This window comes from Rhinichthys klamathensis, unplaced genomic scaffold (assembly GCF_029890125.1).
Source record: "Rhinichthys klamathensis goyatoka isolate OS25496 unplaced genomic scaffold, OSU_Roscu_1.1 h1tg000196l_1, whole genome shotgun sequence".
NCBI classification, from domain to species: domain Eukaryota; kingdom Metazoa; phylum Chordata; class Actinopteri; order Cypriniformes; family Leuciscidae; genus Rhinichthys; species Rhinichthys klamathensis.
Genome location: NW_026606722.1, coordinates 5,331,038 through 5,350,647, shown reverse-complemented (window position 1 = coordinate 5,350,647; position 19,610 = coordinate 5,331,038). Strand labels below are relative to the sequence as shown.

General features: G+C 37.8%; 1 protein-coding gene across 1 annotated transcript in view; it reads right to left on the bottom strand.

Annotated features, from left to right (window-relative positions):
- Window positions 1-10,484: 10,484 nt before the first annotated feature.
- Window positions 10,485-19,610, bottom strand: part of LOC130096097 (leucine-rich repeat-containing protein 52-like) — a 35,953-nt gene continuing 26,827 nt past the window's right edge. Inside the window, exon 2 of the mRNA XM_056262741.1 lies at window positions 10,485-11,524. Coding sequence (XP_056118716.1) covers window positions 11,163-11,524 — 362 coding nt within the window. The 3' untranslated portion in view covers window positions 10,485-11,162. The remainder of the gene's footprint in view (window positions 11,525-19,610) is intronic.

Below are 19,610 nucleotides of genomic sequence, written 5' to 3'. Positions count from 1 at the left end.
GTGTCTGATGAATGTCTGATACACAATGATGAAGTGACTTTCACTCATTTTTTACGCAGGCAGAAAACAAAAGAATAGGAAGTATCATCAGTACAACTTGAAATGGCTCAGTGAAGTATTGAACGCAATCATATATTAGTGTCACTGTCACTTGATGGTGGATCTGGACTCGTGAAGAAAATGTCAGCGTTCAAAATATTGATTTTTGAAAATTATAGTATTGAGAATATGTTTGAGATTTCGAATATGAGCCAGATGCTGAATGCATTGGGAAATGAGCTCTGAGGAGGACAGTGATGATGGTATAAAACATCTGCTCAAACTGAATTCTAAGCTCCAAAAGGTAACAAAATATGATTTATTTCATTCTTCTGTAATTGTTACTCTAATATCAGGAGAGTTTGATATTATCCCGACAGGTAGAGATCCATCCGTGTTAGATATAGATCCGGGTCGCTAAAGACCCGAATATGTAATAATGATTGGCGAAACATTTATGCATTTAAGGGTTAATAGCCTGAGAAAGAGGGAAACAAATGGTCCTTATGAAATAAATGACTGTTTTTCGTGCAAGATACTTTTGACTAATATTAAAAGTGAACTTAAAAGGGAAAAATAAAATACTACAAAAATGTATACAATATGTTCCTTTAAAAGAATGTTGGTGAGTGAGTGTTTGTGAATATCCTTTTATCATCCATATACATCACTGCAGTGTTTTTGTAATAAAGACAAAATGCTGTGCTGGCCAAAAACAGACACGTGTGTGGTGTGCGTGTGTGAAAGAGAAAGATACAATGAACAGCAATAAGACAAAGATGACACCTCTTTCTTCACTCAAATGACCTTTAATGTTGGTATAAATACAAAGTTGACAGGCTGCAGTGCATGGACGCGTGAGCCACACACACACATACATGTCCAGCTACACACACACGCACACACACACACACACACACACACACACACACACACACGGTCACTCTAAGTGGCTCTGCACCAAAGCAAAGGGGACAGCCAGAAGAAAACTATTGATCCTGCGTCCTCCTCATTTGTGCTAATACAGGTGATGTTTCACACCAGAGTAAGAAAATAAAACAGCAAAACAAATCAACAAAAAAGAATCCATAAACATATTCTAGTTTTTTAAGTAAAAGATATATGTTACTTAATATAAGTTACTATAGTTTCATTAAATAGACAGAGCTTCTTGCAGAGCTGAAAGAGCCCTAAGTGTTCATAGGGTGAGGAATTTCTTGAATTGGTTTCCTAAACACGTGAAGCATGTGATATTTCCCACTTCACCAGTCCAGTACAGAGATGAATCCTATTACGACAAATCAGATAAAGCCCAAAAGCCTGAAAGACCACGTTCATAAAACTAACTGGGACCTTATTTTCAGCTTTGCAGCAAGGATGGACATTGAGGTGCATTCAAGAACCATGTTGCATACATTTAACTTTAAAGAACGATCCGCACCATCTGAAGATGCTGCAGTGACATGGGGGTCTCACTGTTATGAATGTATATGAAGTATGTGATGCTGCATGATGGGTATTTAAGATGACAGTTCACTTAAAAATGAAAATTGTCATTATTTAATCACCCTTATGTTATTCCAAAACTAGATATTTTGAGAAATGTCTCAGAATTTAATTTGTCCATACAATGAAAAGTTGTTTTGGACCCCATTGACATTCATTGAATGAAAATAATAATTATAAAAAAAAATACAGTTCTTTAAAATTCCACAGAACGAAGTCAAACAGTTTTGGAATGATATAAGAGTGATTAAATGATGACAGAATTAATTTTTTTGGGATGAACTGTCCCTTAAAGAGGAAATTGAGCATCATTGCCTATTGAATATTTCAGTTTTTTTGCTTTTTGAACACGAGAGTCAAAGTGCCATTTTAAAAGCAAAACAACAAAGAGTACATATGATGGACGATAAGTCGGCCAGGACAACTAAACCAATGGTATTTGGCCATCTTGGGATTATTGTTCCATTCCAACCATTTAAACTTGGCCATTTTAACTTAAATGGTTACAAAATGACTAAACATTTTCTGCTTTTCGTAATGGTTGACCACTATAACGTGATGATCTCAGTTTAGTCTTCCACACCCATTCTCCCTAATTTTAGGTACAAATCCCCAGAAAGGTTGAATTTGTGTGTTTTTCGTAGAAATGTGACAGACTCAGAGTATGTGTGTGTGTTTGGCTGAGTGTGACCAGTGGGGTAAGGGCTGTAAATAGGTCAGGGGCCCCCTTGGGCCCCTGTATGATTCTGTGTGTCACCCCTTACACAACGAGCAGGCAGCTGTCTGAGAGATTCACATGAAATCCCTACTGAATGTGCAATTGTCAATGAACACACGCACACGCTTGCATTTAAAGAAAGAGCTGCTCAGATGTGAATGTCACTAAGTACAGATTAAAAGCTAGTGAATATTTCATGTTCTGCTGCTCGAAAAAAAAAAGCAACTGGAAATTAACATAAAAAAATGAAAAGATGGAAACAAAAATCCTTTTATAATAGCTATGACATCTTCAGAGTACTCAAATTCACCTGTTCATTTTTTTCTGAAAGGCAAACCGTGTGTGTGTGTACAAAGGTCACACTCTTTTGCACTCACAGACTATGTTATTGACTGGTTACATCAGATGCTTTATGCCCGAGAGATGTCTACAGCTTTGACCCTCCTTACTGCAGTATTTTGAGCAGTGATGGGGAGGAACTGTAGCAATTCGACTATTTAACATACATTGTGATATACAAAAAATATATATATTTCTTCCCTAGTGTATTTTATTAACTATTTTGTTTAAAAAGGAAGTGTGGTTTAGCCTTTCAAACTCTGCAGACCCAGTAGCGGGTCCAATAATACATCATCAGGATGTCATCAAAATTTTAAAGGTCCGAGGATGTCCACTAACCCTATATATGGTATCATTTGAAAGCTTAAAATCTCAACTTTCTGCATCTTTTTGACATTTATTTTACACAAAGTAACTTATTTACACTCAATTACCTCATTCCCCCTCCCCACCCCACAGCCCCATTGTAATATTGATGAATATGTAATTGTAACTGTGATTGAACATGAACTGTAATTGTATTTGAATGTGTAATCGTAATGTAATATGTAATTTGAAATGACACCATTTATACCATTATATGAGGGTATGAGGAGCCTTCAAAATTGGGAAGGCCAAAATTATTACATGGAAATTATATAAAAAAAGTAGGGCTGTCAAATGATTAATCGTGATTAATCACATCCAAAATAAAAGTTTTTTTTACATAATATATGTGGGTGCACTGTGTATAATTATTTTATATATATATAAATACACACACATGCTTGTATATATTTAAGAAATATTTTCATGTATATACTGTATATAGATTTATATATAATTTATATTATATATAAATATTTTATATATAAATAATATTGTTTTCTTAAATATACATGCATGTGTGTGTATTTATATATATATAAAAAATAATTATACACAGTGCACCCACATATATTAAGTAAAAAAAACTTTTATTTTGGATGTGATTAATCGTGATTAATCATTTGACAGCCCTAAAAAAAAGGTATTATTCCTCCCTTCAGGTGCATTTGAATAACTCTTGCACACAACATGATAGAGATAAAAAACATTCCAGAGTTTGCTACCATCTGGCTGAAACAAGCAGAACTGTCTGCAGTTTTCTATGACTTCTACACTTTCAGAGACTAAATGTACAAAAAAAATAGCCTTTTTTTGGTGTATCATATAGCACATACAACATATTCATTAATATGTATCATGTTCAGCAGTATTTTATATAATTTCAAAGGGTTTCTTGCAAAAAAACACCACTGCATGTGGATATGGAAAGCTTTTCAATTTGGGTAGGCCAAAATCATGAGGAAATCCACCAAAATGGTCCAAAGAATAAGTTAGCTATTCTAACAAGCTTCAGTTTTAAAGTATCTTCTGAAACACTGATTCTGAATGTGCAACAATAGCACAAAGACACAAAGAGGGAGAGAAAAATGAAAGTGGAATAACTAATAAATAAAAGTTTTCACTCTGCCGGAGATGATAAAAGGCTGATCCGGCTCTGTAGTGTGTGTTCGTGAGCATCAGAGTTCTCTTCCTGCTCTAAGCTGTTGTCACACTGCAGTCGAGCCTCCGCTGTGTAACAGGATGCCAAGAGCTCAAGAGGGGTTATCAGAGTTGAGGACCTCTTACACACCGAGCACGTGTTTGGCAAGGAAGGGGATCTGACACACACCCCATAAAAATGATCAGTGACCATGTGTGTGGGACTAATGGGGGAGATATCATTTCAGGCTGGAGGAATGTTTCCCAAAAGATGTCATGTCATTTGATGATGCAGGTCACCTTTGCATTATGGAGACATATAGTGCTGAGAGCAGCTGTCATGCTTTCCTCTTGGTGAAAATAATTATGTGATCATTCTAAGAAAGACAAACTTTCTCTTCAGAAGTATATTTAGAGGTAAAATCCTAAACTGTCTCTACCCAACTGGAAGTGGGGAAATCCACATTACGCTTGAAGTGGATGAAAGCATTGTGAGTTAAGGCGGGGGAAAGTGTCTAAGCTTTGGTCCCCAGAGTAAACCTGTCATCCGCTCTGATTTAGTCCTCCTCTTCCTTAAGAAAGGAAGGTGGCTTAAAGCAGCCTTTATGGCATCACCCTCTCTAAACCAGCACTGCAGAGATACAAAAGAGGACGGCAGAGTCAGAGCAGCCAACTGCAGAAGAGAAAAGAGACGAGACGAGGTGAGACAAAATGAGACGAGAGACAACGGCTACAAGAGGTGGGAGATGAGAAAAAAGGGTGAAGAGACAAGACTTAGAGTAAACAAGACAAGAGTCAAGAAGAGACGAGAATGAGATGACATGAGACGAGGTGAGAAACAAGAAAAGGCTAGACAAGGTGGGAGACGAGAAAGAAAAGACGAGGACACAAGAGACGAGACTAAATGAGACTAGACAAGACAAATGGAGAGAAGAGAAGACTAGGAGAGAAGAAATAAAAAGTAAGACAAGAAGAGTCAAGATGGGGAGAAGACGTGAAGACAAGAGGTGAGACAAAACAAATGATGAGAAGAGACAAAATGAGACCAGAAGAGAAAGAACAGAGACAAGATAAGACGGGTGAGAGAGAAGACGAGACCAGGAGGAGAGGAAAGGACAGAAGATGAGATGAAACAAGACAAGGAAGAGAGGAAACCAGGCAAAGAAGAGAAGACAGTACAAGAGACAACATGAGATGAGAAAAGACACAACGACAAAAAAGAGAGAAGGTGTGACGAAACAAGGAAGAGAGAACAGGAGAAGATAGAAGTTGAGATGAAACAAGACAAATGAGAATGAGAAATTGAGAATCAGAAGAGAAATTGAGATGAAGCAAGAAAAGAGACAAGAAGGAGACGGGACAAGGCAAGTGAGAAGAGATTAAATGAGATGATTAGGAGAAGAAAAGAGGCAAGACAAGGAAGAGAGGATATGAGACAAAGAGGAAAAGAAAGAACAGGAGAAAAGATGAGATAAGACAAGACAACGACAAAAAGAAGAGGAGAAATGAGAGGGGAGAGTGTAAGTGACTCTCAGTTGGGGAAATTCTGCAGACCTTCATGCATGATGGACAGAGCGTGACGGATACACCTCCACAGACAGCAAATCGATCAAGCAAATTTAAAGTCTCACAGACCACAAATTCATTTCTGTGCTACTGAAAGAACAGCAAGACCTTTAGCACTGCCTCTGGTCCCAAAGCTCCTATCCAAACCAACAGGAGAAAAACCCCCAAAAAAACAAGGAACTCAAATCAATATTACTTCCCAGACTACATCAAGAATGTAATAGAAAAACTTTGAGACTGTGTCTCAAAACCTAGTGAGCTGCCTGACTAGAATGCATCTGTGTCTGAAAAAATGTGTAAAAGTTGTACCTTATGGGTACAACAGCTCGTCCCTTTAAGGGTACAGTCCCAATGACATTCTATCCTTGTACCTTATCTACCCCTAAAAGGTGCATATAGTAATTTGTAGCCTTTAAGGTCCACTACTATGAACTTTAAGGTACAAAGTTGTCCCTATGAGGATACTGCACCAGTGAGTCAGTGACAAGCTGCTGTCCCCATAAAGGTACCATACTACATTGTTTCTGAGAGTGATGCCTAAATTGCTGTCTATCTGGGGAGTTCACAGTGTTCCATTCAACTTTGGTCATGGGATTTTTCTACCTCGAATATCAGCCTTCCAACAATAAATGTTCTGCCAGGAAGAGGATGCATAATGAAGCACAGTCACAATGCTAGCATTGACGTTATGACTAAAAGTGCATTGACTTAATGCACCAAGTAGGACATTTGGAAATTCTAATGTAATGAACAATTTATTCAGGCTGTCGAATCAGATTCATCTAGGACCCAAGGCGATTCCACTGGGTAAAAGAACTTTTAATGGTCTCCCAATTCAGAATTTGATTAGAAATCCTATAAAATTGCTTGGTTTATGTTGTATGAAATACTGTTACATACACTCTCAGAAAAAAATGGTACCTTTCGGGGTACAACAGCTTGTTGGTGCGGCAGTAGCCTTAAAGCAAGGGTGGGCAACTCTGACCCTCGAGATCTGTTTACTTGCAGAGCTTTGCTCTAACCCTAATCAAACACACCTGATTAAGCTAATCAATGTTTTGTGTCCATGATTACTAGAAAGTGACAGGCAGGAGAGTTTGATAAGGATTGGAGCTAAACTCTACAGGAAAGTGGATCTCAAAGACCAGAGTTGCCCAGCTCTGCCTTAAAGAGATACCTTTGTACCTCATTTATACCTAAATGGTTTATAGTAGTACCTTAAGAGTACATATTACTACAAGGTACTAATTCACACCTTTTAGGAATATATAAGGTACAACATGCTTTTTTGCAGATTTGTTATGAAATTGTATCATAGAATCCCTCAAAGTACTAGCTTAGCATACTCATAGCTTAGTTTAATTTATACTCTACACATTCCTAACTCCTTGGTGACCTAGACGTACAATGACACCTTTCAACTTTCCACAAAGCATTAGCTTCAGCCACGGATTAGCATAGACGAGAGAAGCTATTCCTAAAAATTATAACCATCGTGGGGTTTCGGCTGCGTCTGTTTGCTGCATTCTGCATATACTTCAGCCTCTATTATTCATTCTCTGTTTTACTGCTAGCGGCTGAGGTTGCATTTATTCATTCACAAAGATATAGCAGTAGTTCAACTCTGTGCTGCTAGTTCATTAGTGTTCTGTTGAGTGTATGTGTGTGTGTGTAAGTATCTCTACAGATCTTCCTGACACAGGCCACCCCTGCTGCATTGCTGATGGCTCTTGCGGTTTTGGAGCTGAACTGACTGCAGTGTTGTGGTCTGGAGACTCAGATAAAGTCCTGCTCTTGCGTTGAACTTTACTCTCGGATAGCACTAGGGCTCGTCCTCTTTATCACCTCTTATATTACACATTAATATTCATTGAGGAATAAAATACCAATACAACCCCTCCCCAATTTCTCTCTTCTTCTAAAGGGTGCTGACAGTCACGCATGATCACTCTCAGAGTTCACAGCAGGTGAAAATGGCATACACACTGCAGCATGTTGCTATAACGTTTACCACCTCTACTGTCCATCCTTATATTGCCACAATGCTGACATCAGCACAATACTTTTGACCTGTATACTACTGTATGTTCCTGTCGTAACATTTTTAGCTGTATTTTTTTTTATTTTCTTTTTTTGAGGAAGTCTCTCCAGGTATTTCCTGGCTCAACTGTTCACACATAATCTCGTTCCCCTAAAGACATGGTATTATTAGTCTGTCTCAGAATGGGGTTAACACTTTGGAAATAATGCTGACATGGTAAAACCCCACTGTAATCTGAAACTAAAGAGTGACAGAGGACAGAACGACAGAGAGAGAGACACTGAACCAGGGGCTGAGGAATTGAATGAGATGAATGGACCCCCCCCCCCCCCCCCCCCCCATACACACACACACACACAAACACACACAACCCCCGACACAACACGCACACAGTCCTGGGTTGTGACCTGAAGTTAAGACTTCCTCGCTGAAAGGACCAGCTTGTTGGGCTTTATACAGACTTCTTAAATTTAATACAATTTTCAACGTTTAGTGAGTATGTGCACACAGACACAGTGTGTAACTTCTGCACCATTAGCGACAGAGTTTGTTAGAGGTGAGAAGTGGAGTGGAGTTGCATTATTTTGGCTTTAGTGAAGAGAGGGTTTTGTATAGCCGGAATGCTTTCAAAAGATACCACTACCTAACGAGGGGTAACACATAATAAATAAGATATTTTTAAAAACCACTTTGATATTACAAAAATATAAAATAAATCATTAATATTAAATGTTAATTAAAATAATATTTTAAAATCTATATATTTATTGATTGATTGATTTGTTTGTTTGCTGTTGTCCAATTTCTGTCACTTCTCTCCACTCACATAGTCTTAATATTTGCACCAAACCAATTTGCAATCTTTTTGTTTCAGTTGCCCATCGTAGCAACACTGAATCAACCACTGAGTTGGGGCGGGACTATTTGTTTGACTGACCAATGGGAGATGGTACATAGCCACTAAGGGGACATGGTGATGGAACAAATATGAAATAAAAAAAAATATATATATTTTTTAAATATGAGATTGAAAAATTATACCTCAATGCGTTTGCGTTCGCTCACAAACGTATTGCATTCCATCGAGAAACTTCATTCTCACACAAAAGAACTGAAATATAGTTTTTCTTCCCACTACATATTATTTCCATCACAACAGATTTGCGAGCGTTTATTGGAAATGTTAATAATTCCGTATGGTGTCACTAGATGTGTGGAAATTACCCACTGCGGCTTAAAGGAAAAGGGAGATCAAGAAGTCAACTGAATATGACGATAGGAGCTATAGATTTATAAAAGCAGCAGCTGAGATATTTTTGAGAGTGGCCCAGGCCACGAACATCATCCCCTTAAGCTCTATAACCCGTTATAGATGGATTTAGCAACCCTCAATCACACAACACCACAAAACCAGCTTTCCTCCTCCACTAAATACCAGAGAAGAGAGGATGTAACTGCTCAACACACTATTTCTGAGGCTGAATCTAGGGATGAAATATGCTAAAACAGATTTGCTAAAAGAGTTGCACCACTTTATGTACGTGGTAATTCAGGAGTCAAACTGCTTCTTATTCACTAACCACCTACAATCCAGTTTCACCAGGCTCTAAAATGTGTTAGTATAGTGCTCCACCATTAATATTTACAAAATCACTTCAAGCTATTGCCGCCTGCAGAAAACAATTGAATCTTAACTAGATATTTGAGTTTCTAGTGACATGGCAGGAGCAATCCATGCAATGATGGTCAAATAATGGAAAATAGCTGTAGATCCAGATGTGCTGTTGGTATTTTAAAGAGCCGATTCAGGTGTCTGGATTGCTGTGGTGATTCTGTACAGTAAAGCAGCCAGATTGTAGTAGCCTACTCTGCTGAATCCTCCACAGCCTAGAGCTGGTCTGCAAGACGAGGAATTGTGCTGAATTCAGAACTAATTTTTGGGTGTGTTTGTACCATTATCATAATTTCCTTATCATGCGTTAAACAACTAAAATGCAGACTAAAACGACACTCTCAGTGGGCGCAATTCTCTCCCGAGTGCTGTTGGTGCAATGTGAGGAAAGAGGGGTCACTTTAGCTCTGCCCTTGAGTGGCATGTGGTAGCCACGGGAGAAATCACATTTGATTAAAAAATTAAAGCCTTGCCAAAATTACAGAATGCTGACATACTTTATTCTTCACCACCTATAGGGGTTTTGCTGCGACGAGGCACACACACTCACACACCCACACACTCACACATTTCCCTCTATTGCTCTCAGTATCACCTGGAGGTGTTATTGCTGGACTGGTTACATCTTGTGTGTAAGGCTTTTCGGTGCAGTGCATACAGGCTTACTGAGATCAATAATGTCCCGTCCAATACAGGGCTCAACAATAAGAATGGTCTGGTGGCCCGGGGCAAGTGAGAGATTTTCAGGACTCTTTAGGTGCCCTATTAGGGCAGTGCTGACTTGTCAAAATGTCTTGCATTAATTAATCATGCAATTGTGTTTTTTTTTATTTTTTTTTGTTGTTGTTGTAAAAAACTGTATTTTGTGTGGAAACGTGCTACTTTTTGTCAGGACTCTTTGAAGAAAAGAACAGCATTTATTTTGAAATAGAAATCTTTTGTAACATTTTAAATGACTTTACTGTCACTTTGGACCAATTAAATGCATCCTTCCTGATTAAACGTATTAGTTTTTAAAAGCAACGGCAAACTTTTTAATTTATTAATTCATTTATTGATGATAAATGCAGCTATTCATTTTTGTCGAGGGGCAAGTGAAAATTACTCGCCTGCCCGCCTTATTGTTAAGCCCTGCAATATAATGTTCTCAATCCATCATCTGAGCAGTCAGTCAGTCTGTGACCCCTTAAAAAAGCATTTGCAGCTTTCCATGGAGTTGCGCAGACAGTTTAGAAGAGTCGTCCGTCTTCCATTCGTTCATTTCACACTGCATGGGTCTGGAGAGACTGCCTTGTATATTTATATTCCTTTCTTTAAACCATCTCAGCTTTTATTTTCTAGCTCGGTCACTGGATTAGTTTTCAAGCCTCTCTACCTTATCCATCTTTTTCCATTTTCCTTCTATCTCGCTGTCTCTCTCATTACTGTGAAACACAGTGCTGTCACCCTGCCCCAACTACATTACTAACACTGGGGAGAGCGTTGTGTGTGTGAGAGCATTACTTATCCAAGACCAACCCCAGATCTGTCAAAACCACAGTTCACTGTGACCCACTCAACGATCTCTCTGTCTGTCCTTTTCCCACCTATGAGAATAGAAATAAATCTAATCTGTCTGTCCTGCCCTTCTCTTCTCTTAAACTAAAACTAATGTTGACACATTCTAAAAAGTGCACTTAAAACCTCTTTATAGAAAAGAAAACTCCTTTGCGAATCTGTCCGCAGCTTGCTGTCTGTTCATCAAATATTTCCCAGCGTCCCTCTCTGTCCTCTGGTCACACCTGCATGCCTGGTTTGCTCAGGTCCCCATTGCCATGGTTACCCCCTCCTCCTCCTCCTCCTCCTCCTCCTCCTCCTCCACCACATCCCGCCCCTCGAATGACTGTCTCCTCCTCATCGTCGCTGTCGAGCTCCTCGCTCTTCCTCTTGCTGTACCGCTCGTACAGAACCATGAGCACGCCCATCACCCACGCCGACACTGTCCCGGCGCTGAAGATGACGAAGCCGATGGCGATGAAGAACAGGTAGTCCCAGTAACCCAAGCCCTGGTGGCATTCTGACCGCAGCTGCATGCCCACCTCCGCCAGACGCTGACCCAGCATGTCCGGGGGACCCTGGCACACCGTCTGCCCCTCATCTAGACAGGGGAGAGAGACGAGTGGATGGGTGAGGATGAGCGCAGGAATAAAACAACAACAACAAAGTATATATATATATTTCTATTTCAAATAAACGCTGTTCTTTTGAACTTGAACTTTAAAATATCGATATAATATCTATAGTCTACTTATACTCTACTAACACTCTAATGAGAGTTAGTTGACATGGAGGTGCAACGTTACTTATAGTTAAGAGAATGTGTTAAACGGACCATCAAAATAAAGTGAAACCAAATACAGTCCTTAAAATATTATAAATATAGTAAATGTATTACTATTAATAATATTAAATATTTAAATATTTTAGAAAGTGTCCTGCTAAATCTTGACCAACAAGAGCGTGTTTTTTATTAAACACACTCAAGTTCTGTTTATTGTCTCTGACACTCCTCTCTGTGTCTTTTTCTTACACTCGCATAAGCAAAAACTGGCTCAGAACACACACACACACACACACAGTGTCGTGAGCCCTCCAGCAGTGACCCTGAGGAAGAAGCAGGTCAGTAATCATCATGTTAAAGCCTGAGCCCAACAGAGCATCAGCCTGTCAGCTCAACATATCAGCCTGACAGAATGATCCACAAACACACGCTCAGTGAGACTGAGGCTGGCCACCAATGAACTTCTGTGATCTTCGCAGTTTCTCATTACACACAGTCGGTGACCAGCTAACAGGGACCGTTCTCAGATCTTCCCTAACATTCTGGCAAGGGTCTCTCAAAGTTCTGAACAAACATTTCCAGTAATGTAAATATTATGTTCCCTTTAATAATGTTTTCAGAACGTTAGCACAAAAACGTTATTTATACATGGTTCATGGAATATGTTAGCCTGGGAAAACCCAGACAACTTCCGGCACATTTAGATTTGCTCTGAAAGTTAGTCTGGCAAAGAGCTCATTCAAGCCCATTTCCAATCCGCCGAAATCGCGGCACCAATCAGAAACGTTGGTGCGGGCTTTACACGATGACGACAGCGCTGGGATTTTGAAGCAGATTGTGTAGCCTACATTACAAAGATGGATGCCGCCGTCGAACATCACTCGTTCGAATCAGCTATCGCGTCTGTTTTAAGCGATTTGAACGTTTCCTTTTAGTTAAAAACCGAGCAAAGAACAACACTCGGAGATGTTTCTCCGCCGCTCTGCATACGTCATCTCCTTCATCGCTCTGATTGGTTTTAGGTCTATCCGCGACGTCCGTTGGTGACGCCCCTCTGGAAATGATTTGTCTATGACGCTTTGCCAGACCATAACTCAGTTACAACTGAGAATGGTCTGGTTTTAACCTTTTACTGTCTATGGTTTTAACCAGGCTAGGAATATGTTTTTTTCCCCTGATTTTTTTTTAGTTTTTTAGTTGTCTAATGTTTTTTTTTTAAAATGTTGCTACTCGTTTTAGAATGTTCAGAGAAGATTCAAAAGTACCGTTCCTATAATGTTTGCAAAATAATAAAGAAGGAATGTTCCCTTAACGCTTGCGTAACCAAGATTTTTTTCTGGATGTTTTGAATAACTTAATGGGAACATTAGCAAAATGTTCGTAGAACATATATTTTTTAGCTTGGTACTTCCTAAAACAAATAAGCGATCACAAAAAGAAAGATAAAGAAGTCTATTTTCTTCGTGTCCTTCGCCTTTGTGACATTTCAATAAATTTATTTTTGTCCCCAAAGATAATAATAAATGCCTGTTGGTTTGGCAGTGTGAGTTGTTAGGATAAATTATGTCACTTCACCTTTAATCAAAAAGCACTTTGTCAAGCACTCCATGACAAAGAAGGGAAGAGAGTGTGAAAGAATAGAGCCGGAGATAAATCACCTCTGAAACCTAGATTGCCCTGGAAAGAGTTCTGCATTCAGCAGAGATTTAATGAACACCTTGACCACAGCCAAATGTACTTCAAAACTCTGTGATCAGTCATTATCAGATGACTGAAAAATGTACAGAAATGTCAGAAAGTTTTTAGTACTGAATGTTCTTAAGGGATCCCATTGGATTTACATCACTTTTTTACATGACAATTTCTACCTGATATATAATGTGTGTTCTTTATAACAAATACCCATGACATTTTAAGATTATTAATTTACATGACTTTTCCAGGTCTAGACATTACTTTTAAAATGATGCTTCCCTTTCGAAGGTGACTCACTCTCCCAGCATTCGCATATTGCATCTCATAACCTTATACAGTTAGCCTATATCAGATCAAATGCACACGATTATCCTTGCTTAATGTTATGAACAGCAACATCTGATAATTGTTCAACAGAGAAGTGTGGAAAAGACCACCTGGTGCTAAAGACAGGGATTACAGGTAACTAATCTTTCATACAGGCAAAAATAGCAGACCGACATTATGCAAGTCATTATGATGATTAGTGTGTCCCATACCCTTGTGAACGGGGCCAGGAACAACCACCTGCCCCAGCAGAGACAGTGTGACCTCTGGGCTTTATTTGCTGTCAAGCTGGTCTCCTACTACAGCCATATGAGCCATGAGGTAATATCAGCACAAACAAGACAAATGTGGAACTATTTGAGGCGCGCCGTGCTTTTATATCAGCCACACGGCGTCTTAAAGGAATGCTCTGCATGTGGAGGTATTTAAACTTGGTCACTTGTGTTTTTACAGATTAGATGGTTATTAAAACATTATGAAAAGACCAAGTCTGAACTTTGAATGCCCTTCGAAATGCAATTAAGGTACATATTTAGTGCAAAAGGATAGAATTTACAGCCCTAATAACACATTTTTGCAAATAAAATGTACAAAAATATGAGCTACTAATAATCTCTCCATAACCCATAGACTTGTAAGTGCATTACTGTCAACAGTCTTAGGTTTATTGTATTATCTTAAACACTACTGATCAAAGGTTGGGGTCAGTAAGGCTTGTTTAAATGTATTTTTGTTGAAAGAAGTCTCTTTCCCCAAAGCTTAATTTATTTGATCAAAAAATACAGTAATATGTTTTAAAATGTAATTTATTCCTGTGATGTCAAAGCTGTATTTTCAACATCATTACTCCAGTCTTCAGTGTCACATGATCCTTCAGAAATCAGTGTAATATGATGATTTGATGCTCAAGAAACATTTCTTTAACTGTTGTGCTGCTCAATATTCTTTCTGATGTATAGAAAGTTTTTAAAAAGCATTTGTTTGAAATAGATTTTTTTTCTAACGATGTAAGTCTTTACTGTCACTTTTGATCAATTTAATGCTTGCTGAATAAAATATTTATTAAAAAATAATTGACCCCAAACTTTTGAAGTTTTGAAGTCATTCCGTGTCAACTCAACCAAATGTCCCCGGCTCAAATTTCTGATTTTGTTAATATTTTTCTGTACAAAGACAAATATAAATAGTGATGAGAGCCAAAATTTTAAATGCCACAGATGTATTTTTATGGAGTAATGCATTATTTCGTAGAGGGGGGTCAAAATGACAATTTTCACATGAGATTTGGAGCCAAATCTAAATAAAAAATTACGTTGGAAAGATAGCAGCATCATTATTTTCTTTTTACACAGAGATTGGTAGGTCTTTTAGTGAAATCTGTTGACTTTAACAATCTTTGTTGCATTATATGCCAACAATGACAGTTCAAAAACGGCTAAAAACCCCCACTTCTTGTGTTTTTTTTTGTCTCAAGTAGATTCTGGTTCTTAACAAACTTTCATTTTGGCATCTTCATCTTCAAGGCCCTATATGATTCAATCCCCGAGATATGGAGATCCAAGAGTAAATTGGTCAATTGTACACATTTTTTAGTGCTCAAAAATCCAAATGTGGGTCATTTTTATTTTTTTCTCTGTGTAAAAATAAAATAATGATGTTTTCATCTTTCCAAAGTAATTTTTACACTCCTGTAAACTGGCTCCAAATCTCAGGTGAAAATTGTCATTTTACCCCCCTCTACAAAATAGTGGATTACTCCTTAAATATCTGTGACATTTAACATTTTGCCTTTCATCACTATTTATGTTCGCCAGCGTCTTTCTACAGAAAAGAAATATTAACAAAATCAAAAGTTTGAGCCTGGGAAGTTTCCGAAATTTGGATGATTTTTCCTATGGCAACTGAATCCAAAACATTCCTTCAGACCACAGATCTTAGATATATTTGCCAAAATGTTATAAATAGCTTCCATGTTAAAAACATGAGCTACAGGCCATGACATCTCCCAATTAGTTCTATAACATAAATACTGTCTTCCTATTAGCACATGGCTACTCGAGGAGCTTGTAAATCTCTGCTCAGTCACGCACATTCATGCGTTGATTTAGGCAATCATAAGACTATTAGAGTTCATACTGACAGGACATTAGATTGCACGAGCGTATGCACATGAGCTATATTTGGCTGTGTTTCAGGCACATGAACTAGGGCTGATATGGTTTGGTCTGCGCTGTGGTGACAGAAACGAATGTGTTTCTTTGTGCTTAATGGATCAAAGAGTAACGCAGAAAGCATTTGCAGCGAACAAACCAAGATGCAAAGAGAATGTGATACTGAACGGACCTCGACGCCCTCAAATGTTTCTTTCTCACACACACACACGCGCGCGCACACACACACACACACCTTTTAAGCCCCTGCCAAAAGTATGACCTTACATTACATCCCAGACTAGAGGGGTTTCTGTGTGTGACGACAAATCACGCAATTATCAAAAGTCCCAAACCATAACTCTGTTATTTATGTCTAATCTGTCCTCCCTCTATGATTAGCCTTTCTTTCTTGGTCTTTTTACCTCTCTCGATCCATCCTTCTTTCCTTGAGGGCATATTAGCTCAAAACACGGTCTCTTGCGTCATTCCTTGTCATCATCTCTGACACACATGCTGAAAGAGGGCGATTGCTCAGAATGTGTCATTACAGAGGTAATCTCACTGTGCCCACCATCAATTTACCCACAAGTCACCATTTCCCCTCACCCCAAAGGTATAGCAATTTTTCTTGTTGTTTGAGATTGGACATTATTACAGCTGTGTAAAAAAAAGCAAAGCTCTGTACACTTCATAAACGGTACATGTGAAAGAGGAGAGACTATAACACACAAAAAGATTTTCATATTTTATGGGGGTTTTCCAGACATTATGATTTTTATACTGTACAAACTGTATTCTATCCCCTTACACTAACCCTACAGAAAACGTTCTGCATCACTCAGTGTGATTTATAAGCTGTTTTCCTCATGGGGATAAAAAGAAGGTTTTTGGATATTACCATCTTTGTGGGGACATTTTGTCCCCAAAACATAGGGTACACCTGAACCACACACACACACACACTTTTCTATTTATTAAAGTATCCTGAAAAACGTATCACAGTTTCCACAAAAATATGCTGTTTTCAAAATTTCTAAAAAATAATAATAAATGTTTCTTGAGCATCAAATTATCATATTAGAATGATTTCTGAAGGATCGTGTGTCACTGAAGACTGGAGTAATGATGCTGAAAATTCAGCTTTGCATCACAGGAATAAATTATATTTTAAAATACATTAAAATAGAAAACAGTTATTTTAAATTGTAATAATGTTTCTCAATATTACTGTATTTTCAAATGCAGCCTTTGTAAACATAAAAGACTTAAAAAAAAAAAAAAAAAGTCTTTACCAACCCCAAACTTTTAAACTCTTTTGCCTTGGGACCACCTTGCAACCCCGAAAAAAATCCTATAGCAACCACATTAACAACAGTCTAGCATCGGGCTGATGCTCAACTCTTTAGAAAATTAAGATTTCTATAGAATCTAAGGAAGCGGAATCATCAGCATGCAGTGTTAACCTGGAAGCCTGTTCTTTAACGCCCCACCAGGTTCTTGGAGCAAAAACAACAGGGTAGCAACAGTGCTGCTCTACTGAGTCAGAGTCGGTGTGACACTCGGGCAGAGAGGGAACTATTTTAGTGGAACACCCTGCATGGGTCTAATAGCAGTCAGATAAACCTGAACAGAGAGTGACATCCTGCCTCGTCGTACTGCTTCAGTCATCTCTAGTAATTATGGTCTCGGAAAGGGGTCACTCCCGGCAACGCCACCAGGGACAGTCCTGTCAGATATGCCTCCTTCAGATGACCTGGACACCGCTAGGGTAAATAGAGCTGCAAATTGGAGTTTGAACATCGTGTGAAAGCACTGTCTGTCTGTCCATCTATCTCATTTCATAGCATACTCAAATGCACATACATACTCAAGCAAAGGTTTTATTTCTCAGAATTTGCACACACACACACACACACACACACACACACACACACACACACACACACACACACACACACACACACACACACACACACACACACACACACACACACACACACACACACACACACAAAACATTCATACTAAAACGTAATATAATAATAATAAATTATGGCAGTTGCTATTTGCACTTTGTGAAATGACAGTAGCAGTATTTTCTTTGCATGTAGTGAATAGTAGATACTATTTTCAGTAAGTGTAAATAATGTTAGATGCTATTTTCAGTAAGTGTAAATAGTGTTAGATGCTATTTTCAGTAAGTGTAAATAGTGTTAGATGCTATTTTCAGTAAGTGTAAATAGTAGTTATGCTATTTTCAGTAAGTGTAAATAGTGTTAGATGCTATTTTCAGTAAGTGTAAATAGTGTTAGATGCTATTTTCAGTAAGTGTAAATAGTAGTTATGCTATTTTCAGTAAGTGTAAATAGTGTTAGATGCTATTTTCAGTAAGTGTAAATAGTGTTAGATGCTATTTTCAGTAAGTGTAAATAGTGTTAGATGCTATTTTCAGTAAGTGTAAATAGTGTTAAATGCTATTTTCAGTAAGTGTAAATAGTGTTAGATGCTATTTTCAGTAAGTGTAAATAGTGTTAGATGCTATTTTCAGTAAGTGTAAATAATGTTATATGCTATTTTCAGTAAGTGTAAATAGTAGTTATGCTATTTTCAGTAAGTGTAAATAGTGTTAGATGCTATTTTCAGTAAGTGTAAATAGTGTTAGATGCTATTTTCAGTAAGTGTAAATAGTGTTAAATGCTATTTTCAGTAAGTGTAAATAGTGTTAGATGCTATTTTCAGTAAGTGTAATTAGTGTTATATGCTATTTTCAGTAAGTGTAAATAGTGTTAGATGCTATTTTCAGTAAGTGTAAATAGTGTTAGATGAATAGTGGTAAATACATTTTGCACCTCCATGTATTGTAGGACATTGTAAAACAGTATGCAAAACATATTCATTACAGTTTATCCAAGTAAATCTTACTTTCTGTTGAAATCTGTATCTAAAAAGCTCAGTGTATAGTATAGAAAGCAGCCAGTAGCAACACAAAAGTATAAGACAATCATGACATTTGTATATAACAAATATTTCCATGGTAAAAAAAAAAAACATCTAAACATTTTGATTAGTGTCATTTACATTTTATTTTGGTGGCATTTGCCAATTTACTGACACGATAACTTGGTTTTGACACATGAATTAAATGTTTTGGGTGTTACTAGCAGACATGCAATAGAGTTCTAAAGTTACAGCAAAGAGTTGTGACAATTGCAATTACAGTTTAGAGAACGTTAAGACTGATTAGAAAAATTTGCCAAAGCGATTGAGGAAAAACTATAATATAATATATATACATATATGTATAATATTTATTAAAATCATAAATGGATACTGCTAATGAGCCTTCCCCTACACCTACTCCTAACCATATTGAACCTGCTGATCAGTAAAGGTGTCTTTGAAAGTACAGGAAGTATTTTTGGGGTGTAACAATATGAGCTGCACATATTGCATCCAAATTTCAATTATAGGCCTATAAAATACCCGTTTGTCAGTTTACTTTCACTTTTCGAATAGATTGTTTTCAAGTTTATTTGAAATAAATGCCTCTCCGAGCTGAAGTGTGATAGGAAAAAGGAGAAGACTGCACTTAGTGCAAACAATCTCTCAGTTTATTTACTAGTTAATCTTCTAACCTGTTAATTAGTTCAGTCTTCCTCCGTCTTCTGCCTGTTTGTATCATTGGTTACTGATTGTGTTAGTTGAGTTCAGGTGTGTCTTGTTAATTA